Raw genomic sequence first — 23,248 nt, forward strand, 5'->3', positions numbered from 1 at the left:
TCGAAGAGAACAAGAAAAAGGTATTAGTTTGTTGCTTATAAATTATGACCTGGGTTTCAGGATTTTGGATGTACATTAGCCAAGTTGTAGCCTTGTAAGTTCATCATTTGTTTGCACTGAAGCATTTCTTGTTGGAATATACTTGTTTGTTACTCTGTTTCCAATGGACTTGGGTATCTCTGTCTTCTTGGTACATGTCTAGCTCATCTACTAGGAAGAAACAGAACAGATTACTTTGTGGCCAATCTCCTTGGACTAAGGATCGAATGATATGTTTTGAAGATTTATCTAACTATATACTAGTATGTCATTATCTAAAAAAATGTAACTATATATTTAAGACATAGTCCAATACTGAACGCTGCTGGTACTGGCTGAGAGCCTGAGACAACCTAACCCAAACCCAAACGGACGGTCGGCCTGGCCCAAGAATTCTTTGTGTTCCGGCCCATCACGAATACAACCTTGTCTGCTCTGCAGCATCTACCCTAGCATGCATGATATTATGATTGTATATCTTTCTGCAGATGCATTACTGGTGACTGATCATTGCTTCATTAGGCCTCGGCACTTCAAAACATGCTTAATTTTTGTCTGCTCTCCGATACATTACTACAGAGATCTCTACTGTTTCATATTGGCCGATTTGATAGGTAGGTTGTTGCAAATAATATGCATGAACAATGGACCGAGCTAGCTAGCAATAGCATTATTCTGATGAACAACAGCAGTACTGAATTGAAGTAGTACTTTCACTAGCTAACTTTGTGCGTTCAGCTAAATGAGATGTTACTTTCACTATCCAGTAATTCATGGCAGCTATAGTTACACTAACAACTAGTAATTAACAAGGATTATTAATACATACAAAAGCGGCTAACGACATATAATTAATAAATGTTGAAGCATGGCCGGCCAGCGAGTGGTGTTGTAGAATTGCAGTAGCAGCTACTTATCCATGACCATACATCCATATAGTCTATACTTTCGCAGTGTATTATACTGTACATTTTATTGTGTTGTCTGCACATGTGTGCTACTGTACAGTTGACATCAACCACTGTTGCTGGTCTCTCTGGCAAATAAGATGCTGAAGTAATTGAATTGAACCACCACTAATAAAAGGCTGTTGGTCTTCTGTACACTTCAACTGTGGTCAAAGTATTACCAGCATACATGCTGTTAGCTATCTTCAGGTTCAGATCGATATATAAAAATAAATAATTCTCATAGCTGCAGATTGCAGAGAGATAGCGAGCATGGAGGCATGGAGGAGCTGAGCAGCTGCATGCCGGGATGCTTTGCATGGACGTATATACTTTTGCACTGACGACCGGACAAGCTTGCTAGTAGCTTGTATAGCAGCAGCTAGTAGTAGCAATTAATCAAAATACGGGACCTAACGATATGCGAATTGAAATGAAAGATCGATCTTCAGAAAACGTTGGCAATCGATCACGCACAGATCGAATTCGTCGATCTTTTCCAGGCTTGGGTGCCACTACTACAGAAAAGGATTAAGTGCCGGTTGGGAAACCCCTTCAGTGCCGGTTTTTCCAACCGGCATAAGGGAGGCGGCACTGATTTAAAAATAAAAAAGGTGCCGATTCCTTAGAACCGGCACCTTTTTTTCGACGAATAAAAAAAAAGCTGGCTCGATCGCAGTCCCTCCTCCCACATCCGCAAGAACAGAACGAACACATCACACAATCACAAAATTTGGCAATATTCATCTCACAGAATAAATCAAAAATCTAGAAAAAGGACATATCACATAATCAACAAATTCATGCATCACACAATCAAATATTCATCAACAAGTTTACATCACTGAATCAAACATCAAACATCATTAAATCATCGAATCAAACATCAACAATGGCACAGCCGGCAAGCGAAGGAGACGGTTGGGGGTGCTCACTGGTGGCAGGAGAGACAAGGGAGCCCACCACTGTCGCCCGTGGGGAGCCCACCGCCGTCGTTGCCGCTACCTACTCCTCGCCGGATTTGGCAGAGGGGAGGGCTCCGCCGCCGCCATTACCTCCCCTCCCGCCAGATCTGGCAGAGGGGAGGTCGTCGCCGCCACCGCCCGTGAGCCACGCCACTTGCTGCTGCCACCCCTCCTGTCGTCGTTGACTCCCCTCCCGGCCGGATCTGGTGGAGCGGAGGCACCACTGCCTCCCCTCCGGCCGGATCTGGTGGAGGGGAGGGTGTCGCCGCCGCCTCCCGTCCGGCCGCCGGGCAGCTGCAGCCACGGGCTCCCCTCTAGCTCCCTGCCGCCGCCTCCCCTCCCACCGGATGGCCCGGATCTGGCGGAGGGGAGGGCGCGGTCACCACTGCCGCCTCCGCCGGCCAACCGTCGGTAGTGCGCGGGAGAGAAGGGAGGGAGAGAGAGAAGAGAGCGAGACGAGAGAGAAGAGAGTGAGACGAGAGAGAAGGGAGGGAGAGAGAGAAGAGAGTGAGACGACGATCGAACCTTATCTCCTCCTCGCCTCGTCTTGGTGGGGCCCGCCGGTCGGCTCATCCGATGCCGGCTCGACTCGATTTCAATAGGCGTCGGTTTTTTTAAAAGATACGGGCACCACTACAACAAAAACATTATATAAAGACACTTTTGTAGAGGCATTTTGCAAGTTGCCTCTAAGATCAGGAGTTTTATAGCGTAGAGACACTTTATAGAGGCACTTTCAAAATTGTCTAGAAAATTTTACTCTAGAGACACTTTAGAAATATTTTCAGCACATTTTATTAGATTTTATCTTGTAGAGGCATTCTTTCAGCACTTTAAAATGTGTCTAACATGTAAAGACATTTGCTTGAGACACTTTAAACTCTGTAGAGACACTTCTTACAATAAAAGTATACTAAATGGCTAAATATAAGTAACTTAAGGCATAAACATATACAATGAATGACATGGGTTGAGTTGGTTAGTGTCTTGAAGATAAGAATGATTTGTTCAAGAGATCATGAGTTCAAGGATTGGCAAAAACAAGGGAAAATATTTTATTCTCATTTTTACATTGGTTTCATATGGTTGTGGTATAATTTAATGTCTCTAGAAAATGCCTCTACCACTTTATAGACATTTTATAAAATACCTCTTCATTTGTAGAGACAATTCACCATAAGACATTTATTAGACATTTTTTAAAACGCCTCTATAGTATTGTAAAAGCATTTGAAAAGTGTCTCTATAGTACTAGAAAAATGTCTCTACAAAGCATTTTCTTGTAGTGCACCTATAATATATTATAGATGTCGGTTTTAATTAACCGGCACCTATAATATATTAAAGGTGTCTGTTCTAAATAAAAACCGACGTCTATTATATTTTGTGTCACCTATAATTACTTAAAGTGTCAGTTTTTTACGATTTCAACCCACGAAGATGGAAAAAGGTCTATAAATACAGGTTTTAGCATTACCGGAACCTATACTGGCGACACTATAGTGGCGACATGATGTTCTGTAGTAGTGTGCTAATTAAGACAGCCGTGTACGTGCATGTAAAATATTCTGTCAGCGTGCACCGAATGAAGATCAACTGAGAAAGTGAGAATCCGCTACTATATGCAATGCAAGTATATATATCAGAGGCTTCCACTCACTGGTGGATAAACGAGTTTTACTCCCGGGTGGGAACCCACCTATAGTCCTGGTTTTCCAACCGGGAGTAACAATTCAGGACTAAAGATCGCTATCTTTACCCGGGACTAAAGATCGATCTTTAAGTGTGTTACCAACTGGGATTAAAGATGTGGTCCCGGTTGAAGGGTTTTTTTTCTTTTTTTTCTTTTCTCTCTTCCTTTTTCACTGTTCTTTTGCTATTTGCCCAAATCATCTCAGATCAAACATTCACAGCAAATCATTCAAAGCACTATCTCAGATCAAACATTCACAACACACAGCAACATAGTTCATCCAAATCATTAATTCACAGCAATAGTTCATCCCCAAATCATTCACAACAATAACACAGATCAAATCACACATTCAACACAGAACGTATCAATCAACACACAGATTGAATCGCACATTAAAGGAAAAAAAGAAAAAAAAATCCACGGCAACGCCGGCCTCCACCGCCTGCCGCTGCACCGACCGCCGCCGGGCGCAGCCCTCCGCTCGGGCCGCCGCCCGGCCGCCTCCCCCTTCAGATCCGGCGGCAGCCGGCCGCCTCCCCTCCTGATCCGCCTTCGCCCGGCTGCTGCGGCGCGAGGCCGCCTCCGCCCCGCCGCACGAGGGCCCCGCCGCCGCGGCGCGAGGCCGCCTCCGCCTCCGCCCGACTGCTGACGGAAGAGAGGGGAGGAATAGAATGGGGAGAGGAGGAAGAGGAAGAGATGGGAGGAGGAAGAGATAAAGAATAGAATTTATTAATTCCTCAATCTCACGCACGCCTTGTCCTCTCCGCCACGCATGCGCGCATGCCGATATTTTGTTCCAGTTTAGGCTACCAACCGAGACTAGAAATAGATAGGGATCTTTTTTAAAAATATATCTTTAGTTCCGGTTGAGAACACCAACCGGGACTAAAGATAAAAAAGTAGCTCTAACCTTTTGAACCGGGACTAAAGGTTTTTATTGCAATCGAGACTATTGTGGATCTTGGCTGACCGATCGAAGATGGTTTCTTTACCGGTGACTGTTTGCTCAAAGCTAGAGATGGCAGGATTATAAAGCAGAAAAGAGGAAAAGAACGAGGAGAGAGAGAGAGAGAGTAGATGATTGCTTCAATATGTTGTCCTGTTTTCCTATATAGGAAGTCAAATAAATATGCTGGCGAAACCATACACTATCAATTAATCTTCCAAACATGATTGTTCCCACATTTAATTATATATAGTTGGAGCGACACGATCGATCTGCAAACCACGAATAATAATTATTTTTCTGAATAAATTAATGTTTAAAACAGAACTCTCCCTTCATTTCCAAATGCACATGCGTTTCAACACGGTTTATACTCTCTCCGGTTTTTAATATGTGATGCTGTTAACTTTTAGACATAAGTTTGATCATTCGTTTTATTAAAAAAAATTGTGCAAACATAAAAAATATAAGCCATGCTCAAAGAACTTTTGATGATAAATCAAGTCCTAACAAAATAAATGATATTTACATATATTTTTTGAATAAGATAAATGGCCAAAAGTATCTCAAAAAGTTATCAACGTTGTATATTAAAGAAAGATATATTAGTTAATTAAGAATATGTTTTTAAATATTAAGTTGCAATTGGATACATGAAAATGACAATTCATAGGGATAAATTTGTTGTAAAAAATATTAACATGATATAATAACTTTTTGGGTTTATAAAACATAATCCTATTATATGTTTGTGATTTGTGCAGTATTAATCAAAGGTGACAAGTACGAGTACCTAATATAAACGAACAGTGTTCAATAAAATCTGCGCGTCATATTTATTCGTGCAATAAATTGATGATAGTAACATTTTGATGGAATAAAGGAAAATGGCACACGACATTATTCCAGAGAACAAAAAATGGCGATGTTAATCATTTATGTTTTCTTTTGGTTTGGATAATCCATGTGTGTGCGCGCGCATTTCTCACCAGATAAATTTCAACTAGACTTAAATAATATGACAGATTAATTACAATTGGAACTAGTACATACTAAACCTTACAGCTCGGAGTTTCAAACTTTGCAATTAAAATTGCTACTAGTAGTCATACCTAGAATGTATATATACTAACCTAAATTGTGCTTTAAATTTGAAGGTTTTCGAGGCACGGCAATGGGCAATGATATCTGATGAAATGAAAGTGTGCAGTGGTCGGATTAATGGGGAAGATGCTTTGAGATGGCTGCAACCAAATTTAAACATTAGAATTTAAATTTAGAATTTATTTAGGGTTTTCTTTGTGGATTTCTATTTTTAGCCTTAACTTTTGGACCCTAAAAGTCTTACCTTAAAATTAATTTCAGCCATATGTAATATATCAGCTTGAAGGTCTTGTTTGATTCAACTACTGGCTACTAGATTATCACGGACACATCTCTCATACCGCTAAACGGTGTACTTTTTTTAAAAAAATACTGGTATCTATATAAAAGTTTCTTTAAAAATCAAATAAATCCATTTCTAACTTTTAATATTAAAGTTATCATAAAATTAGAATAATCTACAATATAACAACTAACCTCACAATCAAATACGGTCTATACGCAACTCTAAAAATAGCGCTTTCTAAACAGGTCGGCAATATGGTGAATTGGTGCGAGGTCAATACCCAATAATTTATGTGAAGAGCGACAGAAAATCAGTTAATTGAGATGTATTTTGCGCTTCATGAATTGACTGAAGTCGAACTAAACCCTGCTGGCATAATCAACTAGCCATCGGGAAAAAGGCTAATATCCACACGCAAATACAGTGGCTCGGGATGAAACACTGTGTGACATGCGTGCATATCTGCCACACATACACACATACATATGCATACATTAGCTGGGATGTCACCGAATTTAAATATTTTTTTTAAAAAAATACTCCATTCATTTTTTTAATATATGACCTTGCGTTTGATCATTTGTATTATTTATAAGTTGCACTTATCGTTTATTTTCTTATAATTTATTTTATCATTGAAGTACTTTAAACATGTTTTATATTTTTCATATTTACGTAATTATTAAATGAGATAAATCATCAAATGTATTGTTTAAATCAGTATATAATATAGTATCATATAGGAGTATTAACAAATAAAGGGAGTATAAATAAGTAGGTCGGAATCATTTAACGTCTGAATCTCTACGAACCTAAAAACTAACCAATCACAAGCTCTGCCCATTCACTTCCTCGCTTTTTTACCACATAAAAAATCTAATGTTCATGAAAGTTGCGCACAGTATATACAAAGTGCAAACCAGTTACTAGTGCCTATAGTGTCATTGGCAGATGGGGTCTACCAAGAGCAGTGCCCTTTCTGTCAGTGACGATCAAAACGCACAGTGAGCTGCAACAATGCATCGATCATCCATGGACCATTGATACTGTAGCCAGAACAGTATGGCCATCAGCTGTATGCGTCCCCACCCACAAGCTTGCCACAAAAGAGACGACGGGTACGGTACCATTGCTCACTGTAGCTGTAGCACAAAGGGGATTGATAGCATCCGCATGCTCCCCTCTCCTCCATTTCTCTCCTCACACACACCTCTCCTTCACCCTAACCTTTTCTTTTTCCTCTTGCAACAGTTGCTTCTACCTTGTGTTGCTCCCTCCCTTTCCCCTCCACCTCTCTTGCTTGGTTTGCTTCCTCAAAATCTCTATCCAAATCCCTCCTCCTCACCTTCCTGCGCCTGAAAAGTTGGGGCCAATCCGGCGCTTTTATCTGGTGGTGATAAGCTGCACATGAGATCATGAGCTCCGAGGACTCGCTCAAATCCTTGTCGCTTGACTACCTCAGCCTGCTCATCAATGGCCAGGCCTTCAGCGACGTCGCCTTCAGCGTCGAGGGCCGCCTCGTGCACGCCCACCGCTGCGTGCTGGCGGCGCGGAGCTTGTTCTTCAGGAAGTTGTTCTGCGGGCTCGATCCGAATCACCAGCCGCCGCCGCCACCGCCGCCGTTAAACTGGCCGATGGCGGGGGGAGGCGGCGGCGGCTCTGGTGGTGGAGGGCGTGGCGGCGCCGGTGGTGGTGGAGGAGCGCCTGCCACGCCGGAGCTTGTCATCCCCGTCAGCTCGATCCGGTACGAGGTGCTCGTGCTCGTGCTGCAGTTCCTGTACAGCGGGCAGGCGTCGGTGGCGGCGCCCAAGAGCGGGCCGCTCCCGGGGTGCGGCGCCCGGGGTTGCTGGCACACGCGGTGCGGCGCCGCCGTCGACCTCGCCCTCGACACGCTCGCCGCTGCGCGCTCCTTCGGCGTCGAGCAGCTCGCCCTGCTGGTTCAGGTACTGCGCGGAAAATTCAGGAACACGACGTAGTATATACGCGTCATGCATCCTGCAGCTGCAAATAATTTGAAATTCCTCTTCCATGTGCTTGCAATTCGATCTTGGGATCTGCTGCTAACACTGGGTATTGATTAAGAGTACATGATGGTAGTTAGGCTGGCATGATTGGAGCATCTTTTTGGTGACATTAAGGAGTCAGCAGAAGCAATGTTCAAGTCTGAGCTGATCCTGCTGCATGCTTGCCTAGATCCCTAGGTTGCATGCCCCCTTTGCCTTTTTTTCCGATTACTGAGCGAGCTGAGCTGCACGATTCATGCACTACTGCTCTCAACTGTGGCATCTGATCCATGCGCAGTAGCTGCAGCAGAATCTAGTGCATGCCCTCACTTCATTCATCGCAATTTTTTAACATTTTTTCTTGTGTTCTTTTTTTTTTCGGGAGTGAGATAGATGGGGTATAGTGTACTAATAGGACTGAGTCGTCTCTAGTCTCGATTGCTTTTCTGCTGCTTCGCCCTTGCTGCTTCTGTCATCACTTGTCATGGAGCTTCTAACTCATCTTTACTAGGAAGGGTCTTTTCAAGCTCTTGTTGTGTCTGTCCCTTCCTTACATCACATCCATCCCCATGCTTGCTTTCCTGATTTCTTAATTCGCATCATTTCGGCATTTCCATTGCTAGGGTTTCTTGGAGATCCAACCCGGGGTGGCCACTTCGATCCTAACTAGCATCATTTCCAAAAATAATTCTTAGTGTACAGCATGCATGCTGTGTTCTAAGCAAAGTACAGTTAAGCTCATCATACATTTTTGCATATCTCTCTGAACAGAACTGAAGAAAGTACTACTACTACATGCTAAGAACAACATTTCATGCTGCTAATTAGCTGTCGTGCATTTGAGGGTGATTAATTAAGCATCTTAATTGAACTAATGGCGAGTTGCACAATGCAATGTGTTAATGCAGAAGCAGCTGGAGAGCATGGTGAAGGAGGCGTCGGTGGACGACGTGATGAAGGTGCTGATGGCGTCGCGCAAGTTCGAGATGCAGGAGCTGTGGGCGACTTGCTCCCACCTCGTCGCGCGCTCCGGCCTCTCCGCCGATCTCCTCGCCAAGCACCTCCCCATCGATGTGGTCGCCAAGATCGAGGAGATCCGCGCCAAGTCGCCGCTCGCCGCGGTGGCCGCGCCGCGCTCGCCGTTCCTGACGCACCACTACCTCCCCATGAACCCGGCGTCCTCCGCGGCGGACCGCGACAACAAGATCCGGCGCATGCGGCGCGCCCTCGACGCCGCCGACATCGAGCTCGTCAAACTGATGGTCATGGGCGAGGGCCTGGACCTCGACGACGCGCTCGCCGTCCACTACGCCGTGCAGCACTGCAACCGCGACGTCGTCAAGGCGCTGCTCGAGCTCGGCGCCGCCGACGTCAACTCCCGCGCCGGCCCGACAGGCAAAACCGCCCTGCACCTGGCGGCGGAGATGGTCTCCCCGGACATGGTGTCCGTGCTGCTCGACCACCACGCCGACCCGAACTCCAGGACGCTCGACGGCGTCACGCCGCTCGACGTGCTCCGCAGCCTCACCTCCGAGTTCCTCTTCAAGGGCGCCGTGCCGGGGCTGACGCACATCGAGCCCAACAAGCTCAGGCTCTGCCTCGAGCTCGTGCAGTCGGCGGTGATGGTGACCACGCGTGACGACGGCGCGCCTGTCACCGGCGGCGCCGAGGCCGGCGGAAGCGACGGCGGCAACTTCCCGAGGAGCGACGCCGACGACAGCTTGGTGAGCCTGACGATGAACTCGACGCTCATGTACCAGGGCCAGGAAATGGCGGCGGCCGTGGCCGCCGGCGAGGGGAGGAAAAGCAATAACGGCCGAGGGAGCCCGCCGCCCGCCATGTACTTCCCCAATGGCTTCGCATAAGTAATATTATTCCCTATCCTTCTCTTCTACTAGCCGTGTTGAGATTTGTGGGGTTATGCATGGTTGACAAGATGAGCAGCAAATGGTGTAGCTAGCTACTATATAGCTAGGATAATGGGCAACAATTTAGTGGTATTTGATGTGGATTGTTCGATCTTTCGCATGATTGATTCGCTTGCGCGCGCAGCAAACTGTTGCATGCTAGCTAATTTGTTCAAAAAGTTTCAAACCATCAAGCAATGTTCATCTTGTAATATTGGAGCTGTAGTCTCCAATGTGATCGATCCACCAGGAGATGAGCATGCTCGATCCAGCTGCAGCTACTAGTGTTGATGGCCTGAAGAAGAGGATTTTAGCTGTTGGTGTTTTTACAATGTCTTTATGCAGTGCAGCTTTTGATAACTGTAGTAGGCTTTGGACGATAGGAAAGCGGGGTGCAAGATCATGTGAAGGAATGGGGATCGAGTGGCGTTCGACAAGGCGAATCTAAGTGTGCAAGCAATTGAATGACACTGGGTTTGCACATGCATTTCTCCTGTGTGACGACATTTTCTCTGGGATATATATATATATATATATAAAAATTCGCCACAGTATATATCCTGGAGGATTGGACGGCCCAGATCGATCCTTTTGCATGGATGAAGTAATATCTACTGGTAAGGTCGTTTTTCTCTGTGTCTCTTTAAGAATGGCTTTTTGATGGCATGCATGCTCTCGATCCTGTACTGATCTTGTACAATTAGTACCGGCAGTACGTGATTTTTGTCTAACATGAGGCGACAAATTACAAACCTCCTGTTAGAACACCATGAACTTTTGCATATCTATATGATCGACAGACTCTGTTAGTCAAAGCATGTGTATATATGTGTGTGTTTTTCATTTTTATTAAAACTAGTATGGTGGCTCGCGCAAATTACATACGTGGCTAGTAACGTTATATTTTTTTTTTCACATAGTAGCATATATATTTTCACATAATATAATTAAAATATATTAAAATAGCAACATAGTTTTAAATTTTGTACTAACTTAACCGCACCAACCAATATGTAATATTCATATTGTATTGTATATACGTGATAGTTATTAACTATTTTTAAATTTTAAATTTTTGATATTTCTAAATTGGATTTCTATATGGACTCTAGACTCATCTTCTAATATTTATTTCTTTTCTAATTCAATGTTCTGTTATTTATAAATTTTATTTCCATATGGGCTCTAAACCTTTCTTTCAATAAGTATTTCTTATTTTTAATTCTGAATTTCAATTATTTTTAAATTTTATTCCTATTTGATCTCTAGACTCCTCTTCCAATATATATTTTTATTAGTTCTGAATTTCTGTTGTTTGTAAATTGTATTTCTATAATGACTCTAAACTATTTTTTCAATATTTTTTAATTTCGAATATTAGTTATTTTTAAATTTTATTTCTTTATGGACTCTAACTTTAGTTCCAAATTTTAATTAGTTCTACATTGCATACATGTATGGAGTCTAGTCTTCTCTTCGAATATTTCTTTTTTTAATTAGGGATTTTAGATATTTTTAAATTATATTTTTATATTGACTCTTTTTTAAGTAAATTCTATACAACTATGGTCTCAATATTAGATTTTCTAAAAAAATGTAATTTCAGATTAGTCTAAATTGTATTTATGCATAGTTTCTTCTTGCAATAGTTAGTTATATTTTGAATTTCAGATATTTTAAATAGTTTTGTTTTTTTTTACTTTTGGACTCTAAACGATACTAATGCATTGTGACCAGAGTCTGTTTTTACACTTGTATAGTTGTATTTCCATTTCCACAATAAGTTTGTTTCTGATTGATGTTTGACACTTTGACAGTTTCCATGAATCCGTGTCCGATTGCTTTACTATTTCTTTTCATATTTTCATCCGATTAACATATCCTTCTCCGCTTGCCTTTTTTATTTTTCTTATTTTCTTCGATTAACGTGGTAATTTCTATACCTTGAGAGCGAACGTTTTCTTATTTTCTTCGATTAACGTGGTAATTTTTAGATCTTGAGAGCGAACATGATAGCTCCTTTTTCTATTACTTTATTAAGTTAATAGATGTATAAAGACGATATCCTAGCTCCTGCTAATTCATTGTGTCATTATTAATATTATTTCTTGATTAATTAAACCTTTAGAGTAGTCCTCAAAAAAGAAAATTTGACGACCGTGGCCTCATATATATACTCCTATATATCCATGTAGGGACCGGTCACTGATTAGTGCATGGGCCCATTGTTTGATGAGACTCTAGGGTTAGCTAAATGTATACCTTCATATACTAGTATCCAAAATATATATATTATTAATAATAAAATTAGTACCATTTTAATTAATTTTCTATAATTAGGCGTGGCAAGGATATTATTTGCATTACTAGTTTTATTTATTTCTCTCTTTACAGATCATCCGTAGTAAACCAAAAATGTACCGATACATTCATTACATTTGTATATATGCATGTGGTGGTATACATTTCAGATGGCTTTTCCCATCTGAAGAAATGAATATAAAAAAAAGGTACATTAAGTGAACTAATTCTATTAGGGAACTCACTCTATTTATACGACCCAAGTTAGCCACCAATTATTAAAGGAATATATTAATTTTGAACTTAGCATGTTTTTATAATTCAGTTTACAGCACGGCACATATTTTCTCAAACCGAATTAGGTTCCTACTGTTGATTCATAAAGCGTGCATTTTTTTATTTAACTTTAGTAATTAAGTACGACATATATATCCTCAAAAAATAATTTGTGCAACACATTGGGAGTACATTGTATAATCATATTTTCTCTTATAATTAAGGATGCACATTCCAAAAGGTGAAAATTGAGGCGTAAGAAGGAAATTTGGCCTATCTATCCACAAGCGAATATAAATAGCCAAAGGTTATAAAAATACTTATATTTTAGGTCTCATAATTGAGAAACAAGAAAATAAAACAAAAATACTAGAAGACTAAGCTTCAGTTTTCTTCTCCCTAACAAGCCTGCCACACCAAAAACCACACTGAGTCGATCTTATGTGCAGTCTGAACTCTTACACCCCTTATTTGTTTTACATCCACCTTTGACCAGCTCCTTTGCACCATATCCCTATCACTGGATGGATCCAATCGATCCAAATTTAGCGACTCCCAGCATCTAGTGCCTTCGAAGAGAAGAACCCCTCCAACGTAACCCACATTTGCCGCTACACAAATAGATACAAGCATAGACACCCCAGACTGAACAGCATTTGGGTCCTAGATCCAGCGTCGCACCCCCTATCAATCCATCGCCAACAATGCCAGCTAGCCTTCCTTTGTCATGTTGATGTTGCTCCTTGCTATACCCGCCTAGCAAACAAAAAGTAAATTGGATATGGTAATTAGGTGGAATCAATTCACCTCAATCACCACCGACACCGCTAACAACCCACCGTCTTCCCTACAATCTAACCATTGTACGTCCACGGTTGCCATCGTTGATCCCAAGTTGGCCAACCGGCTACCACCACCACCTCCATTAATTGCCACCTTGACAAGAAAAATAGGATATTTCATCTTATTATGATCTAGACGCATATAGCGAATGAAATATTAAAATGATAGGGACTGGTGTTTCACTTGGTTCATTTTGGTACACCCACGTTATTCCTAAATTTATTTCTCTTTCTGTTTTTCAAAACAAAAAAGTCAAAATAATTGCGTACAATCAAAATATTCCTTAACTCATCTATTTTGGCTCCCCTATTGATAGCGTAAAAAATAATAAAACTATACACAACATCAGTAATCGTCAAATTATTTAAGTAATACATATAGCTTCCACTATCGGAAATTATAAAATTCACAACTTTATTTGAATTTTCATGAATAGTGTAAAGGCATATTCCTATTTTCATTTTGCTGTTGCAACTTTTCTGTCTCAATCGTGTCGTATTTGAATGCTCGCTGCCTAATTCTGCTGAGATGACATGTACCCTGTACACACAGTAAGTACTACTCATACAATTATGTCATCAAACAGTACATGTGTACCAATCACATGCACAAACCTAGCTTTTATCTGTAATTTTCTTCACAAAAATATTCCTTCTCTAGTTTTTATTCTCATATATATAAACTTAACTTGAAAAAAATCAAGCTTCTCTGGCCTTCTCTTCATTTATGCATTGAGACTTTTAGAGGATCATGTATATATATCTTTCCATGATCAGATACGATAGATGGGATACCAATCCCTCTGAAAAGCAGAAATTTCATGAATTATTTATTGTTTGAACTTTTATCGATCTAAAAACTACTTAAAAAATAAACCATCTAGGCTATTATGTAAATAAACTTTTTGACCACGCCATTTGATGTAGTGGTATGGTAAGCCTTGTTTAGTTCTCACACAAAAATTTTACACCCTGTCATATCGAACATTTGAACACTTGCATGAAGGATTAAATATAGGCTAAAAAAATAACTAATTGCATAGATTGCGACTAATTTGTGAGACAAATCTTTTAAGCCTAACTAGGATGGTAGCCCGCGTATCCGCGCGGGCATGTATACCATAGGCTATATTTGAGAAACTTACCAGGGATGAATATTAACCATACTTGCCAAACTTCAGAAATATGTTTATACTATGAAATATTTAATGCATCCGTAATTATTATTTTCTTTTTCACCATTTAAAATGGAGGTAGACTTGGTTCGTTTAGAAATCATGTGTAACAAATTAAGTTCAAATTAAAAGTAATGTGTTTTTTTTTCTTTTTAATTGAATGTTTTGGGGATTTTTTTAATAAATCTCAAAAAATATTATTGTTAATAATGTACCATCAAGCTAGCCCTCCTTTTAATTGGTTCATATTAACGTAATTAATTTGTTATATATTTTTACATATGGATCAATAAAGATAGAGTAGATAAATCCTGATTTTTCTTCCGGGAGACATGCACATGTACGTACAGCATGAGGAGGGGAGGAGTTTTGTTTCCTTTGAGATAGATCCAATGGTTTGGGTCTTGAATTATAAATTTTGTAGTAAATAATCTAATGATGTACGTAAAATATTAGCTATATGATTTATATTATCACAAAATATATTTTCTATACAGGAGGAGGGGAGCTTGCATAAGAGAAATATAAATGGATTTTAAAGTTAGTTATGCATGCGTACGAACAATGAACATGCTCGTAGCCTATTAATATTCATATACAGGAGTATTCACATTTTTAATGGTCTACGCATATAAAATAGACAAATTTATCTTTGTATCTACAAGATATGGAAGTCATAGTAATATTCATTTGTTTCTTTTACCTCTAAGTCCATTAAATGATAATGTATACTATATTTTAGAACGCTTATGTACAAATCAACCTATTTAATTTATCTCGTCAGTTGAGCATATTTCAAAAGACATAATTAATTAGCTATTGTTGCATCCAACTAAAGGTAAAATCTTTTTTTTATAATTGTTATGTTATTCATAGTTAAATTTGTTCTTTTCACTTACATATTATATATCTAATTTTTCTATCCATGCTTGCAAAGTAATGTATGATCATGCAATATATGTTGTTAAATTATTTTACAATTTTGTATGACAATTTGGATGACATTCAAAGTGTAGGAGTGTGGTCCCTACATAAATTAAATTTATGCATAAATTTATTTTCATGGTTGCATTTATAATTTTTATTTTAACACCGTCGATCTAATATAGCTATGCAGTTTTGTGGAATAACTTAAGATCACATAATACATATTTATTTTATATTTATTGTTTCATTGTGCCCGCTAGATAAATTATTCTTTTATATGAAAATTTATTCCGGTGTATGTTTGTTAAATGGTTTAAGATAACAAAATATATGTACATTTTTATAATATCTTATTGTTGTTTGATTGATATGCAAAAGATACATTGGCCTAACTACATTCACCTTCCTGGGTAGATTATTCGAATTCGATTCTAGCTATATTCATGTCATATTAATCAATACTCCCTCCGTCCCATAATATAAGGAATTTTGATATTTTGCTTACACTGTTTGACCATTCGTCTTATTCAAAAAAAATTAGAATTATTATTTATTTTATTTGTGACTTACTTTATTATCCAAAGTACTTTAAACACAACTTTTCGTTTTTTATATTTGCACAATTTTTTTGAATAAGACGAGTGGTCACAAAAAGTCAAAATCACTTATATTATGGGACGGAGGGAGTATATATCAATCAACAATTACATAATTTATATGTGTAGTACCCTGATAATTTTTTGCTACATTCACCACTGAAAGAAAGGTATATATGAAAGTGATTCCCTGATAATTCTTTTCTTGGGTTCGCCATATCTAGGTGGCGTATTATATTTTTTTACAGAAACATATGATAACATTTAAATAAATATTAGTTTAAACAAATTAAAAATTGGATATATATATATATATATATATATATATATATATATATATATATATATATATATATATATATATATATATATATATATATATATATATATATATATATATATATATATATATATATATATATATATATATATATATATATATATATATATATATATATATACTCAGGAGTTATGATTATTTATCTATATAATTATTATTTTTTATATATTTGGTTGATAGCTAAAAAGAAGAAGAGAAATAGGAGAGACAGAAGGGAGATGGGATCCCTCTTCAGATGGATGGGATGATTTTTTTTTCTTTCTGAAACTTATATACATGCACAGGGAGAGGGAAACATACATATTTCTTTTCTCATGCACAGGGAAAGGAAACATATATATGATGTGACCATGGCTACCACGGATGCAACCATTGCTCACATCATGGATGAACAAGAAGATATCAAGATCAAGTCTTACAAGTACTGGAATCCGATTCGGCCACCTACTACACTGCTGACTTCAAACGGCCGCCGAATCTGCATACGACCTCCGTTTTCGGACCGTGAGTACTTGATGGAAAGCTCTTGGAGTCCTCTTTCCAATGGATCCAGCCTCATTCGAAATTCCATCTTATTGAGCCGCAATTGAAGCAACAAGGTGTTGCGTCACCTATAATGGGCCTATGGGCTTGTAACTTCGTCTGGGACCCTGGCCCAAGTGGGGCCCATGTGGGGTGCGCCCCAACCAGGTGGAGCACGACCCTAGGATCCCCTTAGGTCGTCCTCCCACCTCCTTAAATAGTTAGGTACCCCTTTACAGTTTCTTGGGTTTTTGATAGATTAAAGTTTAGCCATTGCTACTTGCTTGCAGCGCGCGTGTCGGCTAGACCGTCCGTCTGCTTGTTCTTCGGAACCCCAACTTATCATTTGTATTAAATTCCTATTTGCAATATCAGATTGCTTTTATCTTGTTCTTACTTGTTTCTTCGATTTGCTTGCAGGAATAGGGTTGATCTGCACCGGCAAGATCAACAACTCACGGAGAGCTGTATCGATCGCTAAGGCGCAACACAACGTCTCGTACGGTTGTAGTCGGGTCGTCAACATTTCTCCCAAATCGTAGTTATCTCAACTCACCGAAAGATCGGGCCAACAACAGCCTTGAGTGTCGAGTGGAACTCAGGGTCCATCAGGTGGTATCAGAGCTTTCGTTGCTCGGTGAGTTTTTTTTTATCTTCCTATAACCAGAAAATAGCCATACAAAAAAATTCGTATCATTTACCTAGCCATATTGTGCCATTGCATTGTTCTTTACAGTTTTTGCTTTGTTGAATTTTGTGTTGCATCGTCTCGTCGTGTTGCTGGTCTTAGCATCTAGTTCGTTTAGAGTTTCGAGTTCTGGTCACGTTTTATACCAGAGTCGTCGTCGCCTCCGTGTCTCTGTTATCGTCGGGACCTACGAAAACGGAATCGGCTCGCTGCCACGGTTCTATTTTTGTAGTTTTCATAAGTTTCTGTCGGTTAGTTTTTGAAGTTGTGGAGCTGTATCTGGGTTCCAGTTGAGTGGTTGCGCACTGTCCCGTGTTATTTTTTCTATTGCGCGCGAGGAGGAAGAAACGCGCGAGGAAGGAGAAAGAAAGGATAACAGATCGGTTTTTGGAGGAAGTTTTGCATATTAGATCAGTCGGTTGGTTTGTTTCCTTCTCGGTTGGTTTGCTTCCATCTATAGCCGAGTCTGTTTCCTCCAAGTCCCCACCCCCACGTGATTCCCATATTACCATCCCACTTCGGTGGAGTCGACTCCTTGTCTCTCTTCTCTCGGTTTAGATCCATACCGTGTCTTCCCACATAGCTAGGTGAGAATTTTTGAAGTGTCGGATTGGAGATCCGTTTGCAAAAACGGAACCTTCGGGACGAGTACATTCCATTTTTGTATAATTTTAATTTTGAGTTTGGACTTTACAGTTGAGTCCCTGTAATTTTCATATTTACATTTGAGTCCCTGTGATCTTACATTGAGGTCCTTGAGTCTGTTTTTGGTAAAAAAAATAATCAAAAAAAAGAAAGAAAAAAAGGCAGAAAGGTGCATAAAAAAACAAAGAGAAGAAAAGCCGCACCAAAAAAAAGAGAAAAGAAAAAGAAAAGAAAATAGAAAAGAAAGAAAAGGAAAGAAAGAAGCAAAAGGAAAAATTAGTTGTATCTTTGAGTTTGCTTTCATACATCAGAGTGTGCTTGAGTTGTTTCTGGTGCTATTTTGTGGTACCGTTTGTGTCTAGGCTCGCGTCTCAAGTACGTTCTAGCCTAGGACCAGCACGGTGCTTGACTTTGAACAATTATTCAACTTTGCATTCTCTGATTTGAGCATTTGCTATTCCTTTGCTACATATTTAAGCCTACCCAGAGCTCCACAGATTTGATTGCAGCCGTACAACAGGTGTTTGCCAAGGCATCGATACATCCAACCTCCATTGGGATGCTTGATTGAGTCGGTGTATGTCACCATTCCGCTTGCTTTGGTAAGAACTTGTAAGAGCTTGGTTAAAAGCTTGAGTGTGTGTGATATTCGAGCTACCACTACCTAGTAGTTGATAGGAGCGTACATATTTTTGTGCATGTTTCTTGTTTTCTACTAACAATGGCAGGGATACGCAAGACAATTGGGGATGACTGTGCTCCATATCGACATCTTCGTCGCGACATGAGGAGTGATCAACATGATGCTGATGAGGTACATGATAATGATCTTACAAGGGTAGAATCTATTTTGCCAGTTTTTGATGGTAAGTATGATTCCGCCGCTTATGTTGATTGGGAGCTAGCAGTAGACAAACAATTTGACGAGTATGATTTCTCTAATGCTGAAATGATTAAGGCTGCTAGTAATAAGTGTACTGGTTCTACATCTTTTTGGTGGTATACTGTTGGCAATAAGCTTGAAACTTGGGATGAATGCAAAACAATGATGAGGAAAAATTTTGTGTTTTTATATTATAAACGTACTCTCCTTGAGAAATTACAACATTTAAAACAAGGTGACAAAACCGTGCGGGAGTACTTTCACAACTTTAAAATTAGTATCACTTATAGTGGTTTAAAAGAAAGCAATGAGAACACAATGACTAGATTTTTTAGAGGGCTTAATTCCGATGTTCAGGCTGGGCTTATTAATGTGACATATAATCATATAGGCCACTTGTTCATGCTTGCTTGCAGTGTTGAGAGCAATATTTTAAAGAACCCAAGGGAGAAACAAGCTATGCTTGTGCCTCCTATTACTGACATTTTGCAGGGAGCTCAGAACATTCACGAGGAGAAGAGCAATAGGATCGAGGTGCCATCTCCATCACTCACGAAGGAAGAAGAGAAGACTGATGCAGCTACATCATCCGAACAGAGAACCACAGGTAATCTTAATGGTGCTGCAATTAATCAAGGTGAGTGTGCTGTTAATGAATTGAACATGTCAACTTTTCATGCTAGAGAAGAGCAACCATTAGTGGAACCAATTGCTGAGATGCCTTTGTCACAAGTTGATTTACTTGCTGTTCCTTGTGATAAAGAAGAGTTGTGTGATAATGCTTCATTTATATCTATGCCACAACTGGTGAATGAACATGCTATTTCTAGTGTTTCTTTGTGTGCCAATTTTAAGCATGTTGTTCACATTGCTAATGAAGTACAGGAACGTGAATTGCTATCTTCTTTAAATACTTTGGGCTATGTTCAGTTTGATGATTTTTGTGAGCTCGATAATTTGAAGAAGAAATTATTTGCTAAGTCTGATTTGCCTTGTCCAACTAGTGCTATTTTTCATATATTTGGCGAATCTGATGATAGAGGAATATATTTGGTGCATAGAGTTTACATATGTTCAGATTTAGAACCTCCTATACATGTGGATAAAACATGCAAGCTAGAGTGAAATGTTATTGCTAACCAAATTGTCTCGAGTTTGCCTTGTTTTGACTAGAAGAAACAGGTTATTGTAAATGGACTACGCAAAGAGCACCATATGGAAAAACCGAGGACGGTTTTCCGTGAAGAAGGGGAGGATGATGTGACCATGGCTACCACGGATGCAACCATTGCTCACATCATGGATGAACAAGAAGATATCAAGATCAAGTCCTCCAAGTGCTGGAATCCGATTCGGCCACCTACTACACTGCTGACTTCAAACGGCCGCCGAATCTGCATACGACCTCCGTTTTCGGACCGTGAGTACTTGATGAAAAGCTCTTGGAGTCCTCTTTCCAATGGATCCAGCCTCATTGCGAAATTCCATCTTATTGAGCCGCAATTGAAGCAACAAGGTGTTGCGTCACCTATAATGGGACTATGGGCTTGTAACTTCGTCTGGGACCCCGGCCCAAGTGGGGCCCATGTGGGGTGTGCCCCAACCAGGTGGAGCACGACCCTAGGATCCCCTTAGGTCGTCCTCCCACCTCCTTAAATAGTTAGGTACCCCTTTACAGTTTCTTGGGTTTTTGATAGATTAAAGTTTAGCCATTGCTACTTGCTTGCAGCGCGCGTGTCGGCTAGACCGTCCGTCTGCTTGTTCTTCGGAACCCCAACTTATCATTTGTATTAAATTCTTATTTGCAATATCAGATTGCTTTTATCTTGTTCTTGCTTGTTTCTTCGATTTGCTTGCAGGAATAGGGTTGATCTGCACCGGCAAGATCAACAACTCACGGAGAGGTGTATCAATCGCTAAGGCACAATACAACGTCTCGTACGGTTGTAGTCGGGTCGTCAACATTTCTCCCAAATCGTAGTTATCTCAACTCACCGAAAGATCGGGCCAACAACAGTCTTGAGTGTCGAGTGGAACTCAGGGTCCATCAATATATTTCTTTTCTCAAAGATAAGATCTAATGGTGAAAACTAATAATTTAATGGTTAAAAATATTTGGTCTAATTTGAATTTAAATAATATCAAAAAGAAGGAGGGTGCACACCGGCCTTAGAACATGGGGGAGGAGGGCATACGTACGTTTCTACGTAAGTGTATAGGACAGTGAATTAGTTTTATTTTCTAAAAAATATTATAAATATTTGTGATTTCCATCAAACTAAAATAGCACGAAAATAGGAGAGAAAAGGAACAGAGGGGAGAGCGTACATGGAAGAAGATCACGTACACGGACACGTACATAAGTGGTATCGGTGAGGATGTGATTTTCTTTTTTTTGAAAAATAGATCTAATGACATATAATGCCGGGTCCACCATATAAGTGTAAATCTAATATATAAAAATCTAAAATAGTGGGTCCACCGGTTAATTAGAATGCCACATGGCAGTTTAGGAGCGCTTTTAGGAGGCCACGTGGCGGCTTGAGAGCGTTTGTAGGAAGTTTCATGGACGGACTTTTAGTATATAACTAGGAAGGTGGCCCACGCGATGCGCGGGCATCCGTACTATCATAACGTAATATTATAATTTCTTTAGAAATTATATCTTATAAGGGCAAATCATAGGTTGGATATATCTGAAAACCATATTCATTGACTTAGAAGATAGATCAAGATCATATGACATTTGAATTTACTTTTGACTGAGTGAGTAAATATCATGTATATGCGTTTGCGAAAAGTAAATATCATGTATACGCGTTTGCGAAAAGTAAATATCATGTATACTATTTGAACACATACCATACAATATTGCTACAAGTAAAAATTGCGATAGCAAGGACTCAAAGTTATTGTGATCGAATCGTCTCATGAAGATGCGTGATTTAGTGACAACCAAATTAAGGATAGATTAACGGTTAGATTGTTTTTCCCTTCGTAGAAGTTCAAAATTTTCATATTCTTTTCTAAAGTTTTAAAGAATTTTTGTTAGGACACAAATCATTTGCAGAATTGCTTGGTTGGATAGTGCAAAATATCAGCAATTGTTTGAAGCTTTTCTTTTTATTTCTTTTTCTCATGTTTGTTTGTTTTCTTTGGAAAAATATTTGTTTGAAATAAGAGAAAAATTATATAAATTTAATTGGTATGAATAGTGTTTATCGGATCACCTTAGCTGCCTTAGGTACGATGCTTCGTCATACGTGCAGAAAGCAAACATGCACATGTGCGAGGTCTTTAGAAGTTTCATTTTACTTTTATAAAAGATAGATATGGAATGGTTGTTAATAGGTCCTTAATAGGTCTAGTTAATAGGTCCATCAGTTTAACTGAAAACCGATGTCAAAATATTTTTATTAAAAATAATATAAAATAGTGGGCTCAGTAATTAATGTAAAATATTAGTTAATATAGATCATAAATTGGCAATTTACTGGTAGAGAATATTATTGCGTAACATTTATATTGAACAACATGTTTTTAAAATTTTGATATAAAATAATGATTTGATATAATAGATACATCGGTTTAAGTAAAAAATATATTATATTGTTAATATAAAGGGTAAAATAATATAGTTTTATAAAATTTATTTTCAAAAATTTGTGGAGCTAATTTAGACATATATAGATGATATATATAATCTATGTTTATGAAGTTATAATTTCTTCAAATTTATTACCACTCCTAATAATTACAATTTCGTCTATACATGTAGAAGAGAAGGAAGAAGAAGGAAGCAAATGCACGTTTTTAATGACATAATTATATTTTTATGTTTTTCCACTTTATATTTTTAAATGTATGTTACAATTGTATATGTATTTTCGGCTTTTTTACAAGTCGTACGTACGTACATTTCTCTCGTCAGTGCGCTGAGGGAGATTAGGAGAGAGATTATTAATAGGATTTAATCTAATGGTCGGAGATAACAGATCCATCAATTTAAATAAAAATTGATGGCTAGATATTTTAGGTTTTTTTTCTCACATTTTCTAGATGTTTTTCTAATTTATTAGAGTGTATTTTTACAACTTAAAATATATTTAATACGAATTTTGATTTTCTATCTCATCTAACCTGAAGGGAAAAAAAGAGGA

The 23,248-nt window shown here is 39.0% G+C and overlaps 1 protein-coding gene across 2 annotated transcripts; it reads left to right on the plus strand.

Annotated features, from left to right (window-relative positions):
* The first annotated feature begins 7,152 nt into the window (after nt 1–7,152).
* On the plus strand, nt 7,153–10,160 carry LOC4349742 (BTB/POZ domain and ankyrin repeat-containing protein NH5.1-like). 2 transcript variants are annotated; one of them, NM_001423154.1, is made up of 2 exons: nt 7,153–7,926; nt 8,895–10,160. In NM_001423154.1, the coding sequence occupies exons 1-2, from the start codon at nt 7,399–7,401 to the stop codon at nt 9,849–9,851; spliced, it is 1,485 nt and encodes a 494-aa protein (NP_001410083.1). In that variant the 5' UTR covers nt 7,153–7,398; the 3' UTR covers nt 9,852–10,160. The 2 variants fall into 2 exon arrangements, with proteins under 2 accessions (NP_001410083.1, XP_066161150.1); XM_066305053.1 differs by lacking the exon at nt 7,153–7,926 and adding an exon at nt 8,572–8,717 and having other exon boundaries at nt 8,895–10,139.
* Nucleotides 10,161–23,248: the final 13,088 nt, after the last annotated feature.

Source organism: Oryza sativa, chromosome 11 (assembly GCF_034140825.1).
Source record: "Oryza sativa Japonica Group chromosome 11, ASM3414082v1".
NCBI lineage: Eukaryota > Viridiplantae > Streptophyta > Magnoliopsida > Poales > Poaceae > Oryza > Oryza sativa.